The sequence below is a fragment of the Macrotis lagotis genome, chromosome 3 (assembly GCF_037893015.1).
Source record: "Macrotis lagotis isolate mMagLag1 chromosome 3, bilby.v1.9.chrom.fasta, whole genome shotgun sequence".
NCBI classification, from domain to species: domain Eukaryota; kingdom Metazoa; phylum Chordata; class Mammalia; order Peramelemorphia; family Peramelidae; genus Macrotis; species Macrotis lagotis.
The window spans coordinates 120,723,378-120,750,107 of NC_133660.1; the positions used below are offsets into that span (position 1 = coordinate 120,723,378).

The 26,730-nt window shown below is 35.9% G+C and overlaps 1 protein-coding gene across 2 annotated transcripts in view; it reads right to left on the reverse strand.

Moving 5' to 3' along the window:
* Positions 1-26,730, reverse strand: part of ARHGAP10 (Rho GTPase activating protein 10) — a 355,007-nt gene that overhangs the window by 43,057 nt on the left and 285,220 nt on the right. For both annotated transcript variants that reach the window (XM_074229165.1, XM_074229164.1), the window contains one exon: positions 25,505-25,655. In XM_074229165.1, the coding sequence (XP_074085266.1) occupies positions 25,505-25,655 (151 nt within the window). The remainder of the gene's footprint in view (positions 1-25,504; positions 25,656-26,730) is intronic.

The window sequence follows — 26,730 nt, forward strand, 5'->3', positions numbered from 1 at the left end:
CTATCTTCCTCTGTTTTATGACAGCTCAGCTTTAACCAGTGGTCTTTTTTTTTAATTCCTTCCCTCACCAAAGAGGAACAGGCCACAAATAGCACTTTCTCAGGTCTCTCCTTCCCCTCCCCCAGGAAACAGGGCCGTTGGCATACACAATCTCTACATTCACCTGCAGTACAGCTGTTCATCAGAGGTCACTCGGGATGGCTTGGCCAGATGCAGCAAAACCCAATGGGTTTTTGAGGCAGAGCAGCACTAACCTCAAGTATGAGTCAGACAGAATCTAGCCAGATGCTGCTCCTTCCAAGAGCAGCTCCTGGGTTTCAGCGGGATGGGAGCCGGTCCCCATTAATTTTAAGATACTGCCTTCCCTGTCTGCAGGGGATGACCCAGCACAAGCAATGAACATGAAGGCCAGGACCTTCTAAGTCACTGTCTCATTTCAGTGAAGGAGAAGCCCATCAGAGACCAACTGGAACCCATGGAGAGCAGAAATCCCTGGACGCTTTAAAAATGAGATACCCTAACTCCCACTCCACATTCCCCACCCTCTCTCCCTCCCCATGGAGTTATCACTGATACAACACAAATTGTCATTCGACATCTTAAATCATGTTCTATTAGGAGGATGTCTCCTCCTGCCAAACCTTAGTCATCAGAAGCCACCAAGTGAAAATGCCATCTGTAGAAGCACATATATTTATGCAGACAGACCAAGTAAAAGATGGTTCCCAACATACTTTCTAAGTGAACACAATGCTGTTTTCTTCCTGCCATGTAGGAATTAAGAGAGATTGAAGACAAGAACAGAATCTAGGATTATATTAAAACCCATAGGTATTTTTAAAAAGTGACAAAAATCATTTAATTTCCATTTTTTTAGGGTTGTTTGTAAGGCAAATGGGGTTAAGTGGCTTGCCCAAGACCACACAGCTAGTGTCTGAGAGTTAAGTGTCTGAGAACAGATTTGAACCCAGGTACTCCCGACTCCAGGGCTGGTGCTTTATCCACTACACCACCTAGCCACCCCTAATTTCCATTTCTGATGTTTAGTCCTTTAAAAAAATTAAACTGTTGTAAAGCAAACAAACATTTCATTTAGAACACTTAGGGATTTCTTGACTTAAAAATAATTCAATTTTGTGAAATAGGGGAAATCAAGGCACCATTATGTCCCCATGGGTATGTCACGTCATGTGCTTCTGCCTCAGTTTCCTCACATATATAGAGATTTTTAAGGCTCTTTCTGGCTCTAGGTCTATGATTCTAGAACACCGACCATCAGTTCTATTGATATATTACACAGACACCTATTAAGGGTGATGATGCCTTTTTGACTGCTTCAACAGCAGGCATATATACGGGTCAGTTCAGCTTCTGGAAATGTAAAAAAAAAATGGTTACTATGGAGTCTGGCCCAGGACCTCAACCCAGGACCTCATTCCTGAAAAACATCTGCCCTAGCTCACAACAAGGTGTTTTATATACTTTCCCCCTCTCCAAGTCCAGCCTCAATGGTTGGTACACTGCAGCATTATAGATTTAGACCTCTTTTTACACATGAAGTGACTTGCTCAAGGTCACATAACCACTGACCTGACTTCCCCTATTTCATAAAATTGCTTCATTCTGTCCTTTCTCTGGCCTCCACCAATTCTCTTGTAGTATCTCTTGCAAATTCCTGTATATGTTATCTCCTCTTGCTAGAGATGGAAGGGACTGAAATGTTATTAATACTCATCTCCTTATAGCAAACTGAGACCAGAAGAAGTTTAATAACTTGCCCAGTCACACAGCTATTAATAATTAACAATCCAATAATAAATTACACAGGGGCAGAGTGGGAAAGCTGGGATTCAAAATCAAGATGGTCCTATCCATTCAACTATCATCATTAGGAGCCTTTGGGTTTCAACATCTTATGAATGTTGAAGACAAGACGGCATCAAACAGAAAGAACAGCAGATGGACTCTTCTTCTGGAGTCAGCAGGCCTAGGAAGCATCCCACAACTATAATCTCTCAGTACAATTTTGGACAAGTTACTCAATCTCTTTTAGACTTAATTTTGTCATCTGTAAAATGGGGATAGCAATATTTTCATTGCTTTTTTCATAAGATTGATGAGAAATCAATTTAATTCTAGAAAACTTTATTAAGCACTTAAACTATGGAAGAACTGGATCACACCTAAGATTCCAGGTTGGTTGTTAAATATATACCCTCTTCCCATGAATTAAATGAATGGTCAATAAATATTGATTAAGAAACTACTAAGTGTGAAGAAATAAAATTACAAAGATCAAAAGAAATGGAAAACTCAAAGCTCTATGATGTGGTGGATAGAACACTGGGTTTGGAGTCAAGAAGACATAAGTTCATATCCAGATCCATATACTTATTCACTTTGTGACCCTGGATAAGTTATTATCTGTCTGCCTCACTTTCCTCAATTGAAAAATAGGGATTAAAAATAGCATCAACTTCACAAGGTTGTGTGAGGATCAAATGAACTATTTCTAAAGCACTTATCACAGTGCCTGGGTGGCTAGCTGATATAATGGATTGCTCAATGAATTTGGAATCACAGACTCATCTTTATGAGTTCAAATCTGGCCTCAGACACTTAGTATCTGGGTGATCCTGGCTAAATTACTTAACTCTGCCACAGTTTTCTCATCTGTAAAATAAGCTGGAGAAGAAATGGTGAACCGAATGGTTTGCCATTTCTTCTCCAGCTTATGGATGCAATAAGTCTGCCAGTGCTGGTCACATAGTAGGCACTTAATAAACACTTATTCCTTTGCCCCACATATACAATCACCTGCCAAATCTTGTCCATTCTTTTTCTACAATATATTTCCCATCCACCCCTTTTCCTCCATTCACAATGACACACTCGAGTTCAAGTTATCATTCTCTAAAACAAACAATAGGCACTCTTGCCCCAACTCTTTCATCAACTTCCTAACTGATCTCCCTCTTTCTAATCCCTCTCATTTCCTAATCCATCTTCCAACAACTGCTAGCCCTTCCTCTCTCAATAATCTTCCAATACTTAAAGCTCTTTGTCATCCGCTGCTCACTTCATTTCGTTCAGCCATCCTATCTACTTGCTTTCCTTCCTACAGTGCTCTTCTTATGTTTCTCACCACACATTCAATCTCCGGCTCATGTACTTGTGCTGCCAACAATGCTTCCCACCCAATCCCTTTAGAATCCCTTCTTTCCTTAAGGCTCAGCTCATGTGCTCCCTTCTATAAATGGCTTTCTAACTTTGCTCCCCCCTACTTGTTAATGTCCCTTTCTTTTTTTTTCATTTGTATATAGAATCTATTTATTCATTTGTATTCAGATTATTTCACCCTACTTACATAAAGGTTCCTTGAAGGCAGGAGCTCCCAGTCCTTAGCATGTCACCTGTATATTGTTGTTGTTCAGACTGTTTTGGGATTCTCTTGGCAAAGATACTAGAATGGTTTGCGTTTTCCTTCTCCAGCTCAGTTGACATATGAGAGAAGTGAGGCAAACAGGCTTAAATGACTTGCCCAGGGTCACCCAGCCAGTAAATATCTGAAGTCAGATTTGAATTTAGGTAGATAAATCCTTCTGACTCCATCAAATACGTATTCACTGAATAAAAATAAATTAAAGAGAATATAACAACATTTTAGGGACAATGTATCAGGCATAAGTGTTTTATTCTTTCCTAATTCAATCCTACAAGACTAAGGAAACTCCTTTTGTCACCCACAGGGCAGTCAATGGAAGCCTGGGAGTTCATGCAGAAAACTTACAATTTGATAATGGATTCAATTCTTCAGTCAGAGAAAAACATTCTCATTGGCTTATATTAGAAGGGGAAAAAGAGGAAAGAAATTAGAACTGTCACTGCCCATTAAGGAGAGAAAGCTAATTATGTTTCTCAGCAGTGGGAGGTATACTGGGAAGCAGATTATAATTATCAAGTGCAAGGAAAAGGTCCCACTGTCCCACTTACCCCAATTCCCAGCCCCACTAGCAATGACAGTAGGATTAGGCTGGAGTATGGGGAGAAACCCACGTCATTTCATTTCATCTCACCTTTCAAAACAGGAGAGACAAAATGAAGGTAAATGGCTAACAGATTAAAGACAACTACACGCAAAAGAAAATTATTTCACCTGGAAATGAAATTTCTTTTATCTGAAATCTGGTCTAAGAGATGAATTTCATGACTTTTCTTCTGTTTTTAAAAAAAATCATTTTTTAAAATTGCATTTATATGTTTATTATACAAAGCATAACCCCTCATTATTGAGACAGACACTCAACTGAAAGAGAACATATTCTAGGGAAATTTCAAGGAGAAAAAGAAGGTCCTTGATGAATCATAAATTACAACTTGGGAAATTAAGGAAATGAAAAGAAAGTAAAAATTTTCCAAAGGAAAACAAAAAAGCATCTTATTAAACTCTTGTATTTATTCCCTGTATGACCCTAGATAAGTCACTTAACTGGGGGGGTCTCAATTTCCTCTTCTCAAAGGCAAATGGATGGTGGTTGTAAATCTATGATCCTGAACATAGATCTGTGTCCTTTGATGGGTAAAGATTACATATTGTGACCAATCCTCTAGCAAACACAAGAAAGTAGCCTATGGGAGAAAGATATGTCAGATTACATTACAATGCCACTTAAGTTGAAGAGAATCGTGTAATATGATGGAGAGAACACATTACCAAGTCAGTGGCAGCCAACAGACAACATATTACAGCTGCAAAAATGACCTTGACTACCAAAGGTCAATGACCATCTTTGACAATTCAATTATGGTGTGAATGGGGCCATATTGGTTGCAACATCAACAAAAGTCAGCGTAAATTGCCTTACACTGCCAAAAGGAACATTTATACCATAATCAGAGTCAAGGGTCAATGTATTTGGAGATTGGGATTTAAGTTTCCAAATAGAAACTCAAAGATGAACCAAACAGGGGCCTTCCATACCCATCTGAAGTAATATTCCTCCCAGAGGGAAAAAAAATATAATGACGAATTCTGTTTTTCAAACTGTTCTATGGAGACCGAGATCATTCATCACAATTTCAAGAAAACTAAGTGTATTTTTTAATTTAATGAGATGTTATAAAGGAGAATGCTTTGTCCAAATGATAGAGGGATTGGAAAAATGGTCACCACAACTACTATTCAACTAAAACCATAAGGGTCACTACACAATCCCTCAACCACTACTTATCCAATTTTTCTGTTCTATGTCCTCCCACTACAATAGATGAACAATGGTGCCTATGGCCATGAAGGAAAAATGGTAAAGAAGTTATAATAATGATTCAAAGGAATAGAAACAATAACAATTTAAATATAGAAACTAAGTACAGATAAATTATGTCCTCTGATAAGCCAGACTTTTTTTTTATTTTTTATTTTTTTAGATTTTTGCAAGGCAAATGGGGTTAAGTGGCTTGCCCAAGGCCACACAGCTAAAGCCAGACATTTTTTTGCAGAGATCAAAAATAGGTTCTAAAACATGATAATTTGAATATCTGGAAATTCTAAGAAACTTGTAGTCTCTAAGGAAGTATGCTAGAAAGATCTGTGATTTCCTTAGCATGATGAAATCCCAGGGAGAACTCACTTCAATGAAAAAGAAGCTAGAAACACTTTTCACCATTATCCATCTCTATTTAGTAGTTAAATCCTAAGGAAGGGCCTGGGGGGGAAAGAGAGATTAAATGATGCCCACCATTTCACAAAGGCAGTAAGTTTCAGAAGCAGGGTTTGAAGGTTTCCTTGACTCCAAACCCAGCATTTTAGTTATTATAACAGTGGTCTCCAAAGAAAAGGGTATGGAATGACCTGTAGGGGAGTTGTGACTTGATCCCAAAAGATATAGTTATTCAGAATGCAGCAAGATGAGTCACACTCCCCACAAGCCTGTGAGGTATCATCTCCTTTTTACAGTTGAGGAAATAAATTCAGTGAAATTACATGAATTGTCCAGATTCCAATAGCTAGATAGGGTCAGAGTTGAGACATCTACCTTTAAGCACAATGCTCTTTCTACTAAAGCATATGCACACTGCAATTATTTACCCTCCTTGACTAGTCAAGACCCTTCCAAATAAGGCACCCACCTAAGCAGAAGATGCTGAGGAAATGGATCTTCCCATTTTCTGCTACTCCTTTAAAAGTTAAATGACAAAAAGTAGGAAAAAGAGATACTTTCCATGCATAGTCAAGGGTCCCAGGCATGCAAAATGCTTCCTCTTAACCCTAAGACTGACTCAACAGAGCTTTCCAGATTTGTTGGTCATTACTCCTAATCCTACATTCTGAAATCCAGCTCTCCTCCTCACACATGCTATTCCAGGTCTTTCCAGCATCCATTTCCAATGCTTTCAGATGCCTCTACATTCCATTGCTTATAGAGTACCCCTCTTCTTTTACAATGCAGCTTAGGGACTATCTTCTGTATGAAGTTAGTCCTGATCCCCTCCCCCACCCCTGGCTGGTATCCCCCCCTTCCCAACTACCCTGTATTGAACTATTTTGCATATATTTATATTCACTTTATATTTAAGCTGCATATATTTGTACTTGTTTACATTATACACCAATTTTTACATACATACACATGCATATATATATATATGTATGTATGTATGTATGTGTGGTATGTGTGTATACTTGTCTCCATTAGGGCCAACTAGGTGATGCGATGGAGAGAATGCTGGGCCAAGGTTCAGGGAAAACCTGAGTTTAAATCTGGCCTGAGACTCTTGACCCTAGACAAGTCATTGCATACTGTTTGCTTCAGTTTCCTCATCTGTAAAACAAGCTGAAGAAGGAAATGGTAAACTACTTTAATATCTTTATCAAGAAAACCCCAAATGGGGTCATGAAGAATTGGTCATGACTGAACTGAGCGAACAAGAACAATTCTTCCATTGGGAATGCAAGCTCCTTTAGAGTATGGCTGTTTCCTTTTTTTGTGCTTCTATCTGGGACCCTAACAGAATATCTGGCACAGAGTAGGTGCTTAATAGAAGCTTGCCTATATCAATAACATCCCATTATTGTCCTCTATTTTACACATTCATTTCCCCTTCTTCCCTAGTCCTGATCTAAGTGCATGGAAGTTAAGGTCTGATTTTTTATTTTGTATGCCAAAACTGTGATACCTATGTTAAAACCCACTATATGTGATTACCATAAGAGATCATCCTGAAAATGTTTTCCATAGCTATAAATCTTAAAACATTCTTTCAATCACCTTAAGATTATCTCTGAAACAAAAGTCCATCAGCCTTTGATACCAATATTCTTCTGGTATTCTATTGTTATGAGCTAAGAAACTGTGATCAAGGAACACTCAAAAAAGCAATGAAATGGTTCTTAGAAGGTATGAAAATTAGGAGCCAAAAAGAAGTGGCAGGATGGCAAAGAAGAAAAATATGTAAAACTTGTAGTTAGTGGGCCAAGATTCAAAACCCAGATCTACTACTTATTAGCAGTGAGGTCTTGGGAAAAAATCTTTTAATCTTCAAAGGTCCTAGTTGCTTCATCTATAAAACGAAGAGACTGGACATTTGAAGTCACTTCCAATTCCTTTATTTTTTTTTAAAAAATAAATTTATTTATTTATTTTTCTAGCTACATGCAAATAAAATTTTCAACATTCATTTTTTTCTAAGATTTTGAGTTCCATATTTTTTCCCTCCCTCCATTTCCTTCTCCTTGAAAGTGAATAATCTGATATAGGGTATACATATATAACTGCACTAAACTTATTTTCAGTCATGTTGGGTCACTTCTGGTTCTAAATCTATACTCCCATGATCTTCAGATGGCATATAAGGAATAGCCTAAAGGTTTCAATGTTATTCTGGAAATGTCAAGAAAATGCAAGGAAGACCCCAAAACATTCTTTGGGTGGCCCCCTTGTGGAGAATTTATGGGAATACATGAACAAGAATCACCTAAAATGGGAAGAAATGGATGCTTTCGGATTTGTCCCATTGGAGGGAATACCCACAGAGATAAGATCAAAGATCCATTAGAGTATTTCTGGAAGAAAAAATAAACATCAAGTATGTGTTCTGCTAATAAGCAGAGGAAGTTGTATTTATGAGGATGGGTTAAAGAGAGGAAAGGAAACTCACTGAACCTTCATATATTTCCAGATCAGAAAAGTCAACAAAAAGAGATACTATAGATTCAAAAAGATCCATAGATCAAAGCATGAAAATGTTCATTTATTTTAGTACAACTGTAGAGAGAAATTTTCTTAATTATCAAGTCTGATCATCACTGACATTAGGACCTGTCAATCAATCCAAATGAAATGCCAACAAACAAGAATGAAAGGGTAGCAATGGAATACAGAGGGAAGCTTCTGGAGACCTCTTGTGCCCCTCAAATTCACATCATGCAACTGTACAAATAAACAAGTTGAAAAAGCATCATTTCTACATTTGTCCTTCAGAGTCACATTTCTGATTGCATCAAGCTCAGCAGAACTGTTGATGACAAAGTTCATTTGGATCACAGCCTGTTTCCTGCATTTCCTGATCCTCCCCGGTTACTAGTGGTCTCTCCCTGATGAAATCACACTGTATTCATTTATCTGTATAAATGTGAATTCTTACACATAAACACACACACAAACACACAAAACCTTCTTGACCCCAATCAATATGCATAAACTCTAAGAGGGCAGAGACTTATGTTGTCTGTTTTCATAGCTCAATGTCTAACATAAATGCTTTATAAATTCACTGTTGTTCAGTTGTTTTTTCAGTGGTATGTAACTCTTCATGATTCTATTTGGGATTTTCTTGGCAAAAATACTGTAGGAGCTTGTCATTTCCTTCTCCAGTTCATTTTACAAATTGAGGAAATTAAGGCAGAATTAAGTGCATTGTCCAGGGTCACACAGCTAGTAAGTGTCTGAAGTCAGATTTAAACTCGTAAAGATAAATCTTCCTGCCTCCAGACCCTGGACTATGCACTATACCATGAAGTTACTCATATTAATTAATGCATTTAAAAAAATAATAATTAAGTTCTAAGAAATAAACATATTCAACAAGCATTTATTAAACCTCCTCTATGCTCCTGACACTGTAGATACAAAAATAAAACCAGTTTCTGTCCTCAATGAGCTAACAGTCTGCCTGAGGAAAACAACATGTATAACAGATAAGTAAATACAGATTAAACACAAAGTAATTTTTGAGTACCAGGGAGGGGAGAAGGCAAGGCAAGAATGTGTGCACACAGTTTGTAACAAATGGAAAATAGAAGTAACTATACAAACATACTTTGTTATGTATAAATGTAAAAAATAGATGCAAAGATTTGTAAAAGGAAAACTTAATCAGCTTTCATATTTTTTTAAAAAGTCCCTAAAAAAGAAGTCTCTAAAAGGTGCTTTGAATTGTGCACAGAAATAAGTTGGATGCCAAGGTACATAATAACGTCTTGGTCACTGTCACTTAGGGAATGTCACTGCAGCTTTATTTTGACCTCCATAAATGTCTCTTATTTTGCAAATATCCTGAGTATAGAGAGTGAATAACTTCCAGGCTCCTTCCTTGATTAAAAAATAATAATAATTTGTCAAAAGAAATTGGTTCTCTCCCTGCTTGATTTATTTGCATATTAACTCATCAAAATCTATGGTTTAACTCAACTCCTCACCAAAAAGATGCTTTTTTACCAAAATTAAAGGGGGAAATAAGTTTTACCTCTCCAGTTGGCATCTGCAATGCCACCTAATTTCAGATCCACAGTGCTCTTCCTAGGAAAAGCTCATCACTTCCAAACTCAACAGTAGGTAACTAACCCTCACCTTGACTGACACCACTCTCTCCCTCTGGCTTAAGGGTTGTAAGGTGGAGAACCAAACTCTTCCCAATGTCTTTCTTTATAGAGGGTATTTCTAGATGCTCAAGTCACTCCATTTTGCATCTGATGCTCTCTGCCTGGTTTCAAGTCCACAGAATAAGATGTCCCCGTGCTAGTGCCCCTGTTGTCTCATCTCCTCCCCACCCCCAGTTTTCCTTCCTTTGTGTGTGTTACCTTCCCCTTCAGAAGATAAACTCCTTGAAGGCAGAGCTGGTCTTTCTTTTTATTAATTTTATTTTTTTATTATTTATTAATTGTAAACCCAGAGCTTATCATCCTGCCTAGCATGTAGTAGAAAATTAATAAATGCTTATTGAAAGTATAAATCTAAGGGTAGTTAAGTTGCACAGTGGATAGAGCACTGGTCCTGAAGTCAGGAGGACCTGAGTTCAAAGCTAGTCTCAGACTGACTTAGCTGTATGACCCTAGGCTGCCTTGCAAAAAACACACAAAAAAGGAATGTCTCAATGATAGCAAAACATAAAAATGAAAAAAAACCCTGGAAACCATATAGAGGTCTCTCATTCAGGAGATAGATGAATAAATGGTGATATGCAACCTCAATGGAATGAATTAAAATTTATCAGATACCCATAGTCTTATCACAATATAAAAAATAACCAATATAAGGAATTTATAGGAACAATCTAAAGAATTTATAGAAACAAGGGAAGATTGTGACATATTAATTCAACATGAGCAAATGAGTCAAAAATATAAAATCTAAGATCATACAAATCAAAAAATATTATAATTTAACACAGACTGAATACTTTGATCATCTTTGTCCTTGAGAAGACACTTTATAACATTTCCCTTCTCTTGGTACAGGGTTTGGGAGACTGTGGGATATTTCATATACTATCTGATCCAATATAGTAGGATTATCTCCTCTTCTCCTTCTTGGATATGGCAACTCTGTTTGGAAAAAAAAAATGCATTCTCTTTCATGGCCACTATATCATAGTACCCCCTCATTCAAATTCAATTCATGTGCTTATCATGTCATCACGTGGTCCTCCTCAAGACTAAAGAATAAACATCATATTGCTAACTCAGGCTAAGCTTGTGGGTCATTAAAATTCTGAGATCTTTTTTCCAGGCTATCTAGCCACATCTTTGTCCATCTTCTACTAAAGATGTTTCTTTTGAAGAAATGAGACTTATTATATGACCTTTTTCCAGAATAGTGGTCATTCCAACCAAAGATAAAAACAATCTTCTATCTTCCAGCTGACTTGCATATCCACAGCAGCAAACAAAACAGCTGACTCTAAGTTGGGCATTTCAGGGAGAGATGAAGCTAGAAAATGATCATGTAGGAAGAATAATCTTTAACACTGAATCAATCTTGAATAGTTTTTGAATCATGAATGGATTATGAGTTTGAAGACTTGGGTTCAAATCCTGCCTTTGTATTTTGCAAAATCTGTGATCCTGGTCAAATGATTTCACTTCTCTGGACCTTATTTATTTTAATGTACAAATGTGGGTTAAGTAGAGATCTAAATTTCTTTCCAGTGCTAAATCTCTTATTCTCTAATTCATCTGCTGTTATAAAGAGTTAATCAGGAATGAGAGACCAATGAAAAGCAATTTCATTATGTCAAGGACACAATCATTTTCATGGGGAAGGATTTCTCTACAACACAGAGGGCAAAGTTTGTGATTAGTTTTCTAGGGCATCACATCTCTTCTCAAATACTGCCACTTGTCAATTTGCCTTCCAAAAGTCACCATCCAAACCATTTGACACTGACAGCCTTAAACATTTCACTGAATTTAGGATACCACCCCCTTCAGCTGGTATGCTGAAATGTTTCTTAGACAGCCCAGCTTACCTCCTACACAGTCATAATTTCAAAGAGGGTTGTAGAGAGAATGACAGCTGTTTGAATTCTGAACTACAAATTAAAATAAATGCTATGGGAAGGGAAGAAAACATATACACACCACAGGAATAAAATCTTCCAAGATTTTTTTCTTCTTGCTACTAAATTTTAATTACATTCCATGAACTTCTTTTCTTCATGGAAGGAATTGATATTTATGGTTTTGAAAAGAGTTCAGTGGGATTCTTTTTTTTCCTTTTGAAAAAGGAAAACAAAAAAAGGCTCATCCCACATGGAGAGGTTCAGTTAAGCACACGCGCAGTGTTGTTGTACCCCATATGACTTGGGTTTTGTGGCTCACAGAGACAAAGCCTCACAGAAGGCCTCTGGTGAGATTCTAAGGCAAAGGAGTCAGCTCTCATGATTCATGGGAGCACCAGGATGCCATTATTACAGCAGAATTTCTAGCTGCAGCTTAGAATCCACTTGTCTTGCTACTGCAAAAGCTGAGAAAGAGCTTGATTTCACTACTTGCCTAGATTCTTTTTTAATTTATCAAGACTAAAACCTCCTTTTGTTGTTCAGTGGTTTCAGGCATGTTTGAAAACCTTTTGGGGGTTTTCTTGGCAAAGATAATAGAATGGTTTGCCATTTCCTTCTCCAGTTCATTTTAGAAATGAAGAAATTGAGGCAAACAGAGTTATATGGCTTGCTCAGAATAACATTGGTGATAAGTGTCTGAGACCAGATTTGAATTCATAAAGATGAGTCTTTCTGACTCCAGGCCTGGTATTCTGTCCATCATACCACCTAGCTTCCCTTAAAGCTCTCCAATGACTTCTTATTGTATGATCAGTGTTTACATAAGACCCTAAATTCATTGCTATGAGAGATCTCAGGTTATCTACTCCTGAGGTGTCAAACATCATGGCTTGGAAAAGCACTGCCTAGGGGAATTAGATTAAAATGTTGGGAAATATCTAACAAAATAAATAAATAATGCAATAGAACATAGAAAATCACATTTCTAAGTCAATGTGCCAATCACAGGAATCCTTAGGTATAGTGAATGACCCCACTAAAGTCAAGGTCTCCCATTGTAATCCTTCACATTGACTAATCACTTTTTTAGTAGTCAGGTCTGCTCTCGCTCTGATCTATAAAGAATTCTTAATTTCTCCTTCTATATGTTATGTCCAGCTCTTTTTCTTTTCAATGATGACACCCCCACACAAAGCTGCTATTAATTCACATCTAGATTATTCTACTAATCGTTCAGATCTCTCTGAATCCAGGTTTCTGGTCAAAATTAATCCTAGATACTCTTACCAGATACAGATTTCTTACACATATGCCTTTCATAATATCACTCCACTGTCTTCAGTGGCTCCCTATTACCTCTAGTGATAAATTTGAACACTTCAACCTGGCATTGTAAGCCCTCTATGATCTGATTACGCTCTATCTTCATATTACCCCCCCTCCCCATAAGCACTCTAGTTCCCTGTCAAACTAGGCAACTTAATTGCTTCTAAAATTCAATATTGCATCTCTTGCCATAGTGAATTTTCCAGGTCTAGAATGCACTCCTTCATTTCTGCCTCACAGAATCTTCTTATTTCAAGACTCAGGTCAAGTTCCCACTTCCTTTGGAAAGTCTTCCCAGACCTCCCAAATGACCATTATAATCTTTGTTCTTCTCCTTGAATTACTTTCTATTTTCCTTATACAGCCAAACTCTCCCTAATATGATGTCAGCTCCCTGAAGGCAGGAAGGGTTTCACCTTGCGAACAATGAGGACTTAAAGTCTGAACAGAATCTATTTATGTATTTCGCACTCTCAAGTCATCCAACTCAATGTTGTACAAGTTGTAGGAGCAAAGTAATGATTTGTTCAATGAATCCCTTCTCTTCTAAATATATTTCTACATAGTAAAAAAGGGAGAAAATTCTATATCCTTAATGATAATGAAATCTTTTCCCCAAAGCTCAAGAAAATAAGTTCAACTTATTTGTTCTTTTTCTCAATTCTAGTAATACTAATATAATTAGATGCTTTGATCCACCTTAGACATGTAAAGAAAGTGCTAGTCACTGTTTCCTAATTATTCCAATTTCTCCTTCATAATTTTCCTGAAAAAAGACATTTTTTGAGGCCCATGCCTAAAAATTATTTTTTTTATTTTTATGTAGCACATAGTAACAGCTTAATAAATGTTTGCTGATTAAGTCAATGGAATTAGTTTTTAGAGGTAACGAACATGCAGCGTTTGCAAATCTGGAATTATAGAGAAATGATTTACTTCAGAGCAGAATCACACACCAAATATATATATATATACATATATATATATGTATATATATATATACACATAAATATCTCAGGAAGGAATGAGCTCTTTCTGGCTCATCTGGCTCAATCTGGCCATGGAATATATTAAACAGATCCATTTGCCAGTCAGAGCTTACCATTATGCATTTAACCCATTGACCAAAAAACAAAGGACTTCAGGTAAAAAGACAATTAGGATAAAACCTGAAAACAGACTACATTAATACACCTACCAGCTGCCTCCTGGACTGTGTGAGAAACACATTCAAGCAGTTGTAAACTTCATGTCAAATGTTTTTAGGTGATTCATATCCAAGGTATATATATATCATATGATAACCTTTAAGTTCTCTTTCATTGGAGATCTTTCAGCAAAAGTGGTGTGATCACTTAATGGCTATAGGGTGCTAATAAACAAAACCATTATTTTTACATGAGTTGAACTAGATGGTCATCAAGGTCCCTTCCAACTCTAATACTCTCTGATAACACCCCAAACCAAGTTCAGTGTGTCGATCATGAAAAGCTCTCAATTCTAGAATAAGAGATCTTGATTCTAAATCTACAATGACAATAGCTAATTAAGCTATTTTGAACCCATCCCTTCTCTTCTCTTGGCATCGTCTAAATCTATTAGATTGCATATAAGGGTCTGTCCTTGACTACAACAAGATGTTCTGGTTTGATCCTCTGGAAAGCCTGAACATGATGGACATCCTGTCCTTTCTTATATACTCTCTACTTTTGTTGTTTAATGTGTATTTTTTAAAAAATATTTTTGTATCTGTAAGCGGAAAGAGTTGTATATGAAAGAGATGGTTCACTAGCTGGTCTGGTTGTTTAATAAAATTTTGAACAATCTGACCTGCTAATTATAGAGTAGCCAAGGCAATCCTTTTTCTATAAAATGCAGGGTTTAAACTAAAGATCTTGAGGGTTTATTCAGTTCCAAAATTCTATGACTCTTCTAATCAATACAAATGAGGATAAGCATCTGAAATTCTATCATAGAGTGTTCAAGCAATATATTATATGATATAAGATGATAACAAAACCACGCCTGCTAATTTCTTGTTATATCTGTGCCATTTGGTAATGTTTACAGAGAGGGAGAATGTATTTAAAAATGCAGAAAGTAAGTTTTCCCTCCTCCAACTTTTGGATAGGATAGTGGCTAGATAGAGTTCTGGATCTAGATTCAAGAAAACCTGGGTTCAACTACCATCTGAGCTATATGACCTAGGACAAGCTAACTGATCTTCATGCAATTCCCTAGGACTTAACTACTAAAGACAGACTGCTATCTGCCCAAAGTGAAGAAGTTTTCTCTCACTGACAAAATCATAGATTCTTTAGGAATTTGTAATTTCTGTGACTTACATAAGCAAAAAATTCATTCTACTTCTGTAATTGATTTTAATTTTGTGGATATTGTGGAGATTAGCAATGAATACTACATAGCAGCTTATATCTTAAAGGAAAAGATTCTAGAGAATATGTATTTGTGATGTGTAGAAATATTATATGCATATAAAATTTTCCTCTAATCATGTCTCTTCTAGTTGTGCTTACCAATTAAAAACAAAAGCATATAATGAGAATGGTATGCAAAGAAACCCAGTCTTTTTTATCATCTCTTTTAGTGGCTCACATACTGCCAACATCTATTTGGGTGGTTCCATAAATACTACTTTATAATAATAGATTAAATAAATTTCTCCTCTGTAGTTTGGAAGAATATTATATTTTATATCAAATTGAACTAGATGGTATCTATGGAAAACAGGACTGAATTCAACTCATCCAGAATTCCTGAGGCTTCTAATTTAAGCCAGAGACTATGTTCAGTGCTGTGATATTTCAACACACACAAAAAAATGAATTCTCAGTCCCTACAAGGGGCTTACATTCTAGAGGACAAGATGAATACATATGCTATACAAAGTTACTCTTTATATTTATAAAGTTTATATTTTAAAAAGAAACAAAGTTTCTATTTAAACCATAACACAATGTTTATATTTATTAAGAAAAAAATTCAAGGGGCGGCTAGGTGGCGCAGTGGATGGAACACCGGCCCTGGAGTCAGGAGTACCTGAGTTCAAATCCAGCCTCTGATACTTAATAATTACCTAGCTGTGTGGTCTTGGGCAAGCCACTTAACCCCATTTGTCTTGCAAAAACCTAAAAAAAAAAATTCAGGAATTGGAGTAGAACATTAACAAGTGGTGGGGTTGGAACAGGTATTGACTAAAAGTGACACGTGAGCAGTCTTGAAGAGAGCCAGGTAGAGATGAGAAAGAACAGCATAGCAGGCAATGGACACAGGCAACAGAAACTCAAAGAGAACAGAGATGGAATGTTTTATATGGGGAACAGGAAGCAGACCACTTTGACTGGAATATAGAAAGTATAAGGGGCAATGGTGGGAAATCAATCTAGTAAAGTAGTTAGTAGTCAGACTGTAAAGGGCTTTAGATGCCAAAGAGTATGTATTTTATCCTAGATAAAAAGGGAGCCACTTTACTGAGCAGTGGAATAAAAAAAACAAAAGAACACAATAAAGGTGACTTCACTAAAGATTTAATAACTGCTATACCATTGTAAATACACCTAATTATGATAACTTAGTGATTTTACATTAACCAGTAAAAGAAAGATTTTCAGGCTAGTCACAATAATCCCCAAATTATTATTAATCATCTGATCTCCATTTACAAAGAAAATCAATATTCTATCAGAAAGTGCTATAAATTAATATTCCAATATCCATTAAGAGCCCTCACCAAAGAGAGATTAAACTGTTTCTTTTGTCCAACCAATTTTTATCCAATCATTTTTTTAAAATAAAAGTTCTGGATCCAAGAAAAAATCATAACTACCCCCAATTTTTTCTTTTCCATTTAAAATTGTTTCTATTATTCATAGAAAGCCAAAATCATACTGAAGCTTATATGGAAAAACAAGCTGGCAAGACTGTTAAGGGGTATGGTTAAAACAAAACTTATGAAGGGGGTCATGAGCTCCCCAGCTTTCAAACATGTTACAAAACCATCTGTTACTAGGAGAAATAGATCAATGGATAAAATTTGATATACCAGATATTCAATTAAATATGTACAAAATTTTTGTTTGACAAGGTTTAGAAAATCAATAATAGGGAAAAGATTTATTATTTAACAAATGTACTTGGGAAAATTGCACATCACTTTGATAGGGAAGAAATCTGGACCCATACCTTATACTATATACTCATTAATTACAATTAAATGGAAGGAAATAGAATGCAAAGTTCATCTCAATTGTTGAGAAGTGATACATTTTTTAAAATTCAAGAACAGAATACATTATTAGGAACAAGATAGATCTACTAACAAGATAGATCTACTACTTTTTTAACTTCACACAAATAAAAATAGTTAAAAAAGAACATTTTAGCAAAGTATTTATAGCAAATTTAACAAATTAAAAACTCGACATTTAAAATACTTAAGAATTATCAAAACTTTAGTAATTACAACTCTCAGTTGAAAGATATGAAGAGAATTTATGAAAGTTGAAAAATAATTTGTTAATAACCACTTTAAAATTTGTTAATAACCACTTTAAAAAAAACCACTTCACTATAATCAAAGAGATGAAAATTAAGATAACTTCAACATATCATCTCGAATCTATCATGTTGACATAAATTATATCAATGAGATGCGATGATGGCAAGAATGGAGAAAAATAGGTATACAAATTTGATGCTGGTGTCATAAATTCTAGACCCTGGAGAGCAGTATGACTGTACACAGGAAAACGAAAGTAGTTGACTTTGACTTAATATCACTATTATTAAAAAATATTATCTGTCAATGTTATCAGAAATAGTAATGAAGAAAATTATTTTCCCTAGTGCATTATATGTAATTGCAAATAAAGTCAAAAAACTTTTATTAAATGCTTACCCTGTGCCCAGAACTAAGAACCCTATGTTGGGAATACAATGACACAATTCCTAACCTTTCCAGGGACTCATGTAATAAAGGAGACAATATGTAAATAATATCTACATAAATATACTATGTAAACTGGAGGCTTTCTCAAAGGGAAGGCAGGGATGGCCTATAGAGAAGGTTTCTTATGGATTTGAACAGAATCTTGAAGAAAGCTAGGAAAGCCAGGAAGTAGAGAGAAAGAAGAAGAGATTTCTAGACATTGGGGTCAAGAGATGGAATGCTGCTTGAAAGAAACAGCAAAGAAGTCAGTGCTAGTGAATCTCAGAGAACAGGGAAGGGAACCAAGTGTAAGAAGAATGGAAAGACTGGAGGACTGGAATGTGAACTCCAAATTTCCACAATATGGAGGGAGATCAGCTAACATATCTAATTTCTCACCTGTATACCATACTTTAGGACTTTTCTGACTGACTGCTCATGCCCCACGATGGTGGGGCACCTCCTCCACTTTTCAATTTCCTTTAATATGCTGCCCTCCCATATTCAATTGTAGGTTCCTTGAAATTAGGATTATCTTTCTTTTTTCAGATTTGTTTCCCTAGGATATAGCACAGTGACTGATCCTTAGTGGATGATTAATAAATGTTAATTGACTTAACTGACTAGGAAGGAGCTAGATAGTGCAAGACTTTAAAAACCAAAAGATTGTATATTTGTTGTCTCTGGAGATAATAGGGAGCTACTAGGTTTACTGAGTAGGGAAATGACGTGATCAGACCTGGCTTTTAGGAGGATCACCTTGACAATTAAGTGGGAGCTGGCTTGGAGTGGGGAAACCAGGAAGGTAGTTATTGTAGTAGTCCAGGTATGAGGTGAGAAGTTTCTTCAATAGGTTAGCAGTTATCTGAGGAGTAGAAGCAGAATGTAGTAGCATATCCATATTACTTATCTTGAGCCAGGCACTGAGCCAGTATTAAGTACTTTGCAAATATTATTTCACTTAATCCTTATAATAATATTGTTTTTTCTCTTAATACCTCCATATTTAGAGTTGAAGAAACTGAGGCAAATAGACCAAAGGCACTTTGTCCACCACAATGTAAGTGTGGTGGGATTTCAATGTAGATCAGTACACTAGCCACTGTGTTGCCCCCCCCACACACACACACACCCTTAGGAGAGAAACGTGTGTCTGTGAGATGTAGTGAATACAGAATTGAAAGGACTTGACAAAAGATTAGATTATGAGGGTGAGGAAGAGTGAGGAACTGAAGATGATGCCTTGGTTGCAAGTCTAGGTAACTGGAAAGATAGTATCTTCATCAGTGAAAGAGAAATTCAGAAGGGATGGGGAGAAGATGAGTTTAATTTAAAATATCTTGATTTTAAGTTTCAGCAGAGATCAACTCTGGAACAGCCACTGACATATAGTTTGATTCACTATAAAAACAAAACAATATTAACTAGAAACATTCTAAATGGGATATGGGAATGGTTGGGGAGGGAGTGCTAATGTTTTGGGGCACTAAGATAAACAAATAGGAGGAATACAAAGATCTTTATGAAAAAAGAACCACATAACTAAATTCATAGGAGGAAAAGGGAATGAGAAAGGACAAAAAAGAATTCAGTTGAGAATTTAAAGAGATAAAAAAAGTTATGATAATTCAAAGACTGAAATTAAGTAAAATTAAATATAGATATTAAGCATTACTGTTTGTATTACTATTTGATAGTGCCAGTTCATTTAAAAAACTTTTCAAATCAGGGCTTCCAAGTCATTGAGTATTCATGGTATTCATAGTTTGCTATATGTCCTGGATGGACAATAGTTAAAGAGATGATTCTTAAAATTTCCTAAAGATTCTCTAATCTATTTGTCAGTGCAAGATGAACAATTTCAAGAAGGTTTTTTACATGGACTGTTGTTCTCTTTTTCATATAGTATGATTCTGCTCACTTTCATATTTTTCAAAACAGAAATATATTTCACAAGCAAATGGCTAAAAAAATATCAAGTTTTTGACAGAAAAAACTTAAAATGTTACCCAGTCTTTGCACTCAGAGCCCATTAGGACAGATATCTAATATTCATTCATAAACACATTTGTGAAATAATATATTTCCTGGATTTTCCAGATCTAAGCTTGCAGAAGGCACACTTATTTTCAACTTGGACAATTTTCAGTAAGAGCTAGTAATGTTAGTATATCCTTTCCAGTGTAAATTTCTTTGTACACAATGAACATAATTTAATAAAGATAGTTATAACATATTGGCTAACTGACCCAAACCAATAACATGAATTAAATTATTTTCCCTGCCAAATACAGAAAGATCTAAAATATATCTATTATATATGATATATGTAATAGATATACATATATATGTGTATATAATGAAACAACGGTTGGAAATTTTGAGTTGATTAGATTAGTAAACAATTGGTCTTTTAGAAACTATATTTAAGGCCTAGTTGCCAAGTATAAATCTTTAAATACTTTGATGACTAATGGCTACTAACCAGAGTTTCTGTCATACTAACTGAGGCTCTGCTAGTTTTCTGTATCACCGCCCCCCCCCATCAAATCTTCACAAATTGCAAATGTCCACTTATTATGTCTTTTTCTTTGCTAACTGGTCTTAACATATTTTCCTGATGATAATGAGGGGGAGAGAGGGAATTTTCAATTTATGTGGGTTTTTTTCTCTTTAAATGATTTATCTCTCCACAAAAGTCCTATGCCAATGTTATATTGAAGTGTGAAGGCAACTCTGGATAAGGCCATGCAGGTGGAATATAATACCTGTTTTAGGAGTATACTGGGCTAAAATGACTTAAAGTACAGAACCCCCAAAGAAAAACTCTGTACTCTCACAACCAAACTGGTATGAACAGAAAGGGTCATTACCAGATTGGTCATTATATGAATTTTTTCAGTGAAGATTTCACAAAATAAGAAAAAAAGATAAAATGTGCCTTGCTCCTATATTATTCATTTCCACCTCTGCAAAAAGGGCAAAAAAGGTGATAAGATAGATCCCACAATTCTTAGATCATTTACAAACATATATGACTCTGTTAACATGGATGATTTTTCTCCAATGACCAAGAAGTTGACATAGCTACCCAGAAGAATTACCATGTTCACTACAAATGAAGCCTAAAGTTTTATCTAAGTGATTGGACAGCTCCCAAGTTCTCCTCAGAGAGAAAGATAAAGGAGATAGTGGAATTGGTTCACATTGTTCAACTAGAAAGTCAACAAAAAATAGCATTTTGGAATACTTGGTCACCTTGCCCTTCTGAGTTAATGACAAGGTAGGCAAACAGATCACAAAAAAGCCAAGCTTAAAGGCTCTTGGAAACTGATTTAAAAATTTTTTCAGAGAGAAGATTCTAAAAGAATGGGGGACAGAAAATGCCTTTCCAGAATTGTTTTAAATGATTTGAAAAAACATTAGCAACTAGCAACTATTGAACTAAATGCTTGTTTTCTTGAGAATAGTCTATTGTACCTTGATGGAAAAATTGAAAAAGTTATTTCTGCAACAAACAATATATCACAGTCACATAAATGACTTAGAGGTACAGACAACATAATTATGACCTTTTTATAACTACTTATTGATTTATTTAAATAAATCTCACTTGGTATATGCTTCTCCTCAAAGCATCTCCTATGTATGTAAATATGACATTCACATCAGTGTCATATACTAAATGCTGAAAAAATAAAGTCTGGGTCCTGAAGGGGTCATTTTATGACAGTGAATTTTATTTAATCGAAATACAGCCTCAAACAAGGAGTCAAGAGAGCAGATAAATATTATTCTAAGATGGGCTAGTATTGTCACAGAAAATGTCCTATAGCGATACAAAAAAAATAAAGAGGGATTTCTAATCAAAAGCTAGGATCTAAAAATAATTTTATCTGTAGATGATACTATATTGGAGTGGTTTATCATTTCTTCCTCCAGTTCATTTTACAGATGAGGAAACTGAGGTAAATGGACCTCACAGTAACAAAGTATCTGAGGCCACATTTGAACTCAGGAAGATGAGTCTTTCTGACTCCAGGCCCAGCACTCCATCCACTGTGCCACCTAGATGCCCTACTTACACTGATACCTCAAATTATTTTTAAAAGAAGAAAACACAATTAAAGAAGGCATACCAGTATACTGGATTCATCTTTTATGAAGAAATAATTGAAGAAGAATATGAACAAAGAAAATTAAAAGACAACTACAGAAGAATCTCAATCTTCATCCCCCATACTTAAGTCACAGAACCACAACAATGTCTATGTATTAACATATGGCAACTTGATAAAGCATTCTGGGTGTTGAGGTTAAAAAAAAACGGTTGATAGTAGAAACGCTTAACCTAGGATCTCTAGGTTAGCAATTGTCCTACTCAATGACTCAAAACCTAGTTCTGGTACAGTGAATACACAAAGAGCCTATGTGATCTAAAATGAAAGTCTTTAAAAGTGATTGCTCTTCATTTCATATTGTAATCCAATACTTTGTTTTAACATCTTTTCATGTCAAAGAGGGAAATGGTTCCATTGCCAAAATAATGGAAAAAGAGATCACAGGCTAGGCAGGCTCTCATAATAATTTTGCAAGTTTCTATGCCTTTTTGGCCTCAATCTCTTCATCTGGCAAAATGATCCATTCTCATAATACTGTCTGTCGAGGAGAGCCAATAAAATGATTACAAAGCTGAGCAAAGGAAAAAAAAAGAAAAAAAGTAGAACAAATACCAGCTAAATAATAAAAATGCCAAGAGAGATTCAAGCAGATAAATATTTGGCAACAGCTTTCTTTCTTTGAAACAAAATTACCTTATTGTTAGAAAAGTGATATCACCTGAAAATTAGAATATTTGTGGTTGGACACAGATCTGAAACATTGCCACAGGAAACATGCGGACTACTTCAACAATGAAGACATTGGCCTGGCCTGCCAGATGGCATGGGCTTCATGCCACTGGATCATTTTTTTCAAATATCTGTCAATCTGTACATTGGTGCACATACATGTATGAATCAGATTAGATCCTGCTCAATTCCCTCTAAAATGGTTAAAACACATGGCTTTAAGAGAAGATTATTTTATCATTATTGATGATGTTCATTGTCATTTTTTTATGTATTTTAAGGCAATGGAGTTGAGAGACTTGTCCAAGGTCACACAGCTAGGTAATTATTAAGTGTCTGAGACCAGATTTGAACTCAGGTCCTCCTGACTCCAGGGCTGGTGCTCTATCCACTGTGCCACTTAGCTGCCTCCTTGTTGCCACTCTTTAAAAAATATCTGTTCAAAACAGAATCTCTTGCAGATTGTCTATGTCATTCATTTCTTTTGCGTCCTCCTATGGTCCAATGTCTGAGTATAAAAATCCAAATTACTCTTTCCCTCAAAAGTTATCATTTTAAAATGTTTACCAGACAGAAATGAAAACTGAGGAAAACTAAGCAGTTAAAATTTTCAATGCTATTATTTAATGGTGGCACCAAGCTTGGAATTACGAAGAAATGAGTTCAAATCCAGCCCCAGATGCTTACTAGCAAGGTGACCCTGGGCAACTCACTTCACCCTGTTTACCTCATTTTTCTCATCTATAAAGCAAGCAAGAGAAGGAAATAGCAAACCATTCCAGTGTCTTTGCTAAGAAAACTTCAAATGGGGTCATGGAGAGTCAGACATGACTAAAACACTGAACAAAAAATCCTATCTCTTTGAAAAATATCTTTAACTTTTAAAAGCTTCCAACTTTACAGCTAGACCATCTATGGAAGATCCATGCAATACTAGATATGTAGGATAAGAAGGGACGGATAGATTACTAAGATTATGGATCCAGTGATAAACAAATGTTTAGTATTATTCTTCTGGAAAAACAAGACTTGGCAATAATGTTCACACCCTTACAAAATTCCATTTATCTTTTCTTAAGTTAACTGTTGAAAACATAGCAACATCTCATCTCCCCAGGATGTTAAAGCAAAGGAGATCTGTTGAATTCTCTTGAAAACATGCCACAGAGCCAGCTGTCTCTTTCAGTTATACTGAAAGGTTGTGTAACTTGTGTTTGTTGCAGAGGTGGCAAGTTTTGCATCTTCAGTAAAATAGAGATAGATGATTAAATAGTGCCTTCCTCTAAAGTCCAATAATAACATACTGGTTTTAATCCTCAGCCCTTCCTACCTTTGGACAGCAATCAAATATTTTCATAGTCACATGAACTCAAAGTCTTGAAAATATGAAAAATAGCATTAGAAAGGTAGGAAGTAGAACATCAATGAAATTGAAGACTAATATTCCATCTAGGAAAAACACTTCAGAAGATTGCTAAAAACAGACCGCTCCACAAAATCATCACACCCCCTTTTTGAGAATGAATATGAAGTACAAGGTATGATGCATGAAACATCCTACTGACCTCAGAATTTTGACAGTCAAAAAAAATGATCTTCAGACCATGGCAGTAAGGAGTCCATCCTGGGTCTATGCTTCTTAGAAGAGGCAAAAAAAGGCCACATAACTTGAGATATCCAAAGGTACAAGAGGGATATCCAAGAGACAGCAAAAGAAAGACATTGGAGCAACCCTAGAAGTCTTTCTCAATGAGGCCATAGCAGATATCTCTTAACACTTATCAAGTATATTGCAGGAGAGATTCCTTTCAGGTGTGAGTTAGACCAGAAAGTCAATGAAATTGCTTCTAATTCTCAAATTCTGTCTTCAGAAAAGATCAGTTATGCTTAATGCAGATAAGTGATAGTAGTAGCAATATTCTTCTTTGGGCATTAATGATTTATAAGAAGACATAGAGATGCAGGTAAAAGGGCACCTGATATAAAACATATGGAAGGAATTCCCATATTGATGAATTCAAATTACCAAAGTATCAAAATAATGGTGATCAACTCCCTTCATCCCATTATAAAGATATGCTTTAATTCCATTTGGCTCTGTCATTGAGTGTGTGATCTTAGATAAATAACTTTCCCTTTCTGTATTTGTTTCCTTATTTGCAAACTAAGAGAGTTGAACTATATGATCTCTAAGGCTCCTTCAATCTCTAGGCGAAAAATCAGACTGTTCGTTCTATTTCTTTCTCCATTTACCCCTTAGTTTTGTAAACTTCCTTCCCTCCTTTTTCTCCCTTTTTTCCTTCTCCTTTCACTCCCTCATTCTCTTCATCTTTGCCTTCCTTCTTCCCTCCACTCCTTTCTCCCTTCTTCTATCCCTCCCTTCCTCCCTTGGGAGGAAGGAAGGAAGGGAGGGAGGGAGGAAGGAAGGAAGGAAAATTTCCTCCACTCCTGGCTATTAAGTAATTTGGTCCAGGAAGGGAAGGAGAGAGGTGGATGGGGAGGAAAGAAAGAAATGTAAACACTAAGAAAGGAAAATTACTAAGAATGACCATGATAACCACAGAATTTGCAATGCTGCCAAATAATATGATGAACATCTTACCATCTTCCAGCTCAAGACAAAGATTGTATACAGCTACAGGTCTCTTATTTCGCTGTCCCTGTCTCTTTGATTGCCTTGGTGGAGCATTTGGAGGAGATGTTGACATGGAGATTGGTTCAGGAAGGGTGGTATCAGGCATGGTCCTGAAAATCTATGAACAAAAACATAAAAGACACTAATTATTTGCCCCAATCTGTGTAATTCAACTTTAAGCCATCATCAAACAATATTTGTTTTGGATTTCTGAATGAAAGGGGAGGCAGAGCCAATAATCCATTCCTTCATGTTTTTTGGGAATGTCTTGAGTCTTCCTTAAAGAATGAAACAAAAATAAAAATCCAAGTAAAAGTAGTACATGCATATTAACTGCTCTTCAAAGAAATTAATTCCCAAATCTAAATGTGTACAAAATTTTCACTATCTATGAGAGAGTTTCATTTTCCTTTTCCAAAAAAAAAAAAAAAAAAACCCTAACAATTCAGTGTAAGGTAGATGAGAAATATACCTCTTCCCTATAAAATGTAGTCATGACCAATGGCTCTTTGTTAAGAGAACAAGTCCTAATACTTACCAGTGACTGGGGCTGCTCACAAGATAAAGGGAGCCTCTGGTCAGAGGAGCCATCGCTCTATGCCTGTTTATTAAAAAAAAGCTGAGAGAGTAGGCCAAGGAACTCTTTTGTTTTCTCTGGACAGGTAGAAGGCAAAGCAGTTTAGGAAGATCACTCTGTTGCAAAGGGCTGAATCCTCAAACAAAAAATTCATCTTACTGCTGGTTGGCCCCAATTAACCAATTTTAGCAGCATCATAGTGAACAGAAATCAATTAGGAGCTTCCTGTTAGGAAGGTGCTACACTCTGCAGGTATGCATATTCTTTATGGGGAAAAGGCAAACTTGCTCAATCAATCAATAAGCACATATCAAGGACCTACTTACTATGAGTCATGAACTCAAATACGAAGTACAAAGCAACTTCTGCTCCCATAGAGCTTCCATTATATCATAAAGTTAATTGGGGAACTCCTCTGGTGCAACACTTTTCACACGCTCATACTCCCAACATTTTACTTACAATATATATTTATATCAAACCCCCCATTTGTCCTGTCATATTTTAAAATTAGCCTGCTTTTGTGAAATTTCCTCACTTAACTGCATCTTCATTTTTATTAGATATTATTTTAAATTTTGCACACTTCATTAATCCACTTGAGAGGCAGCAAAGA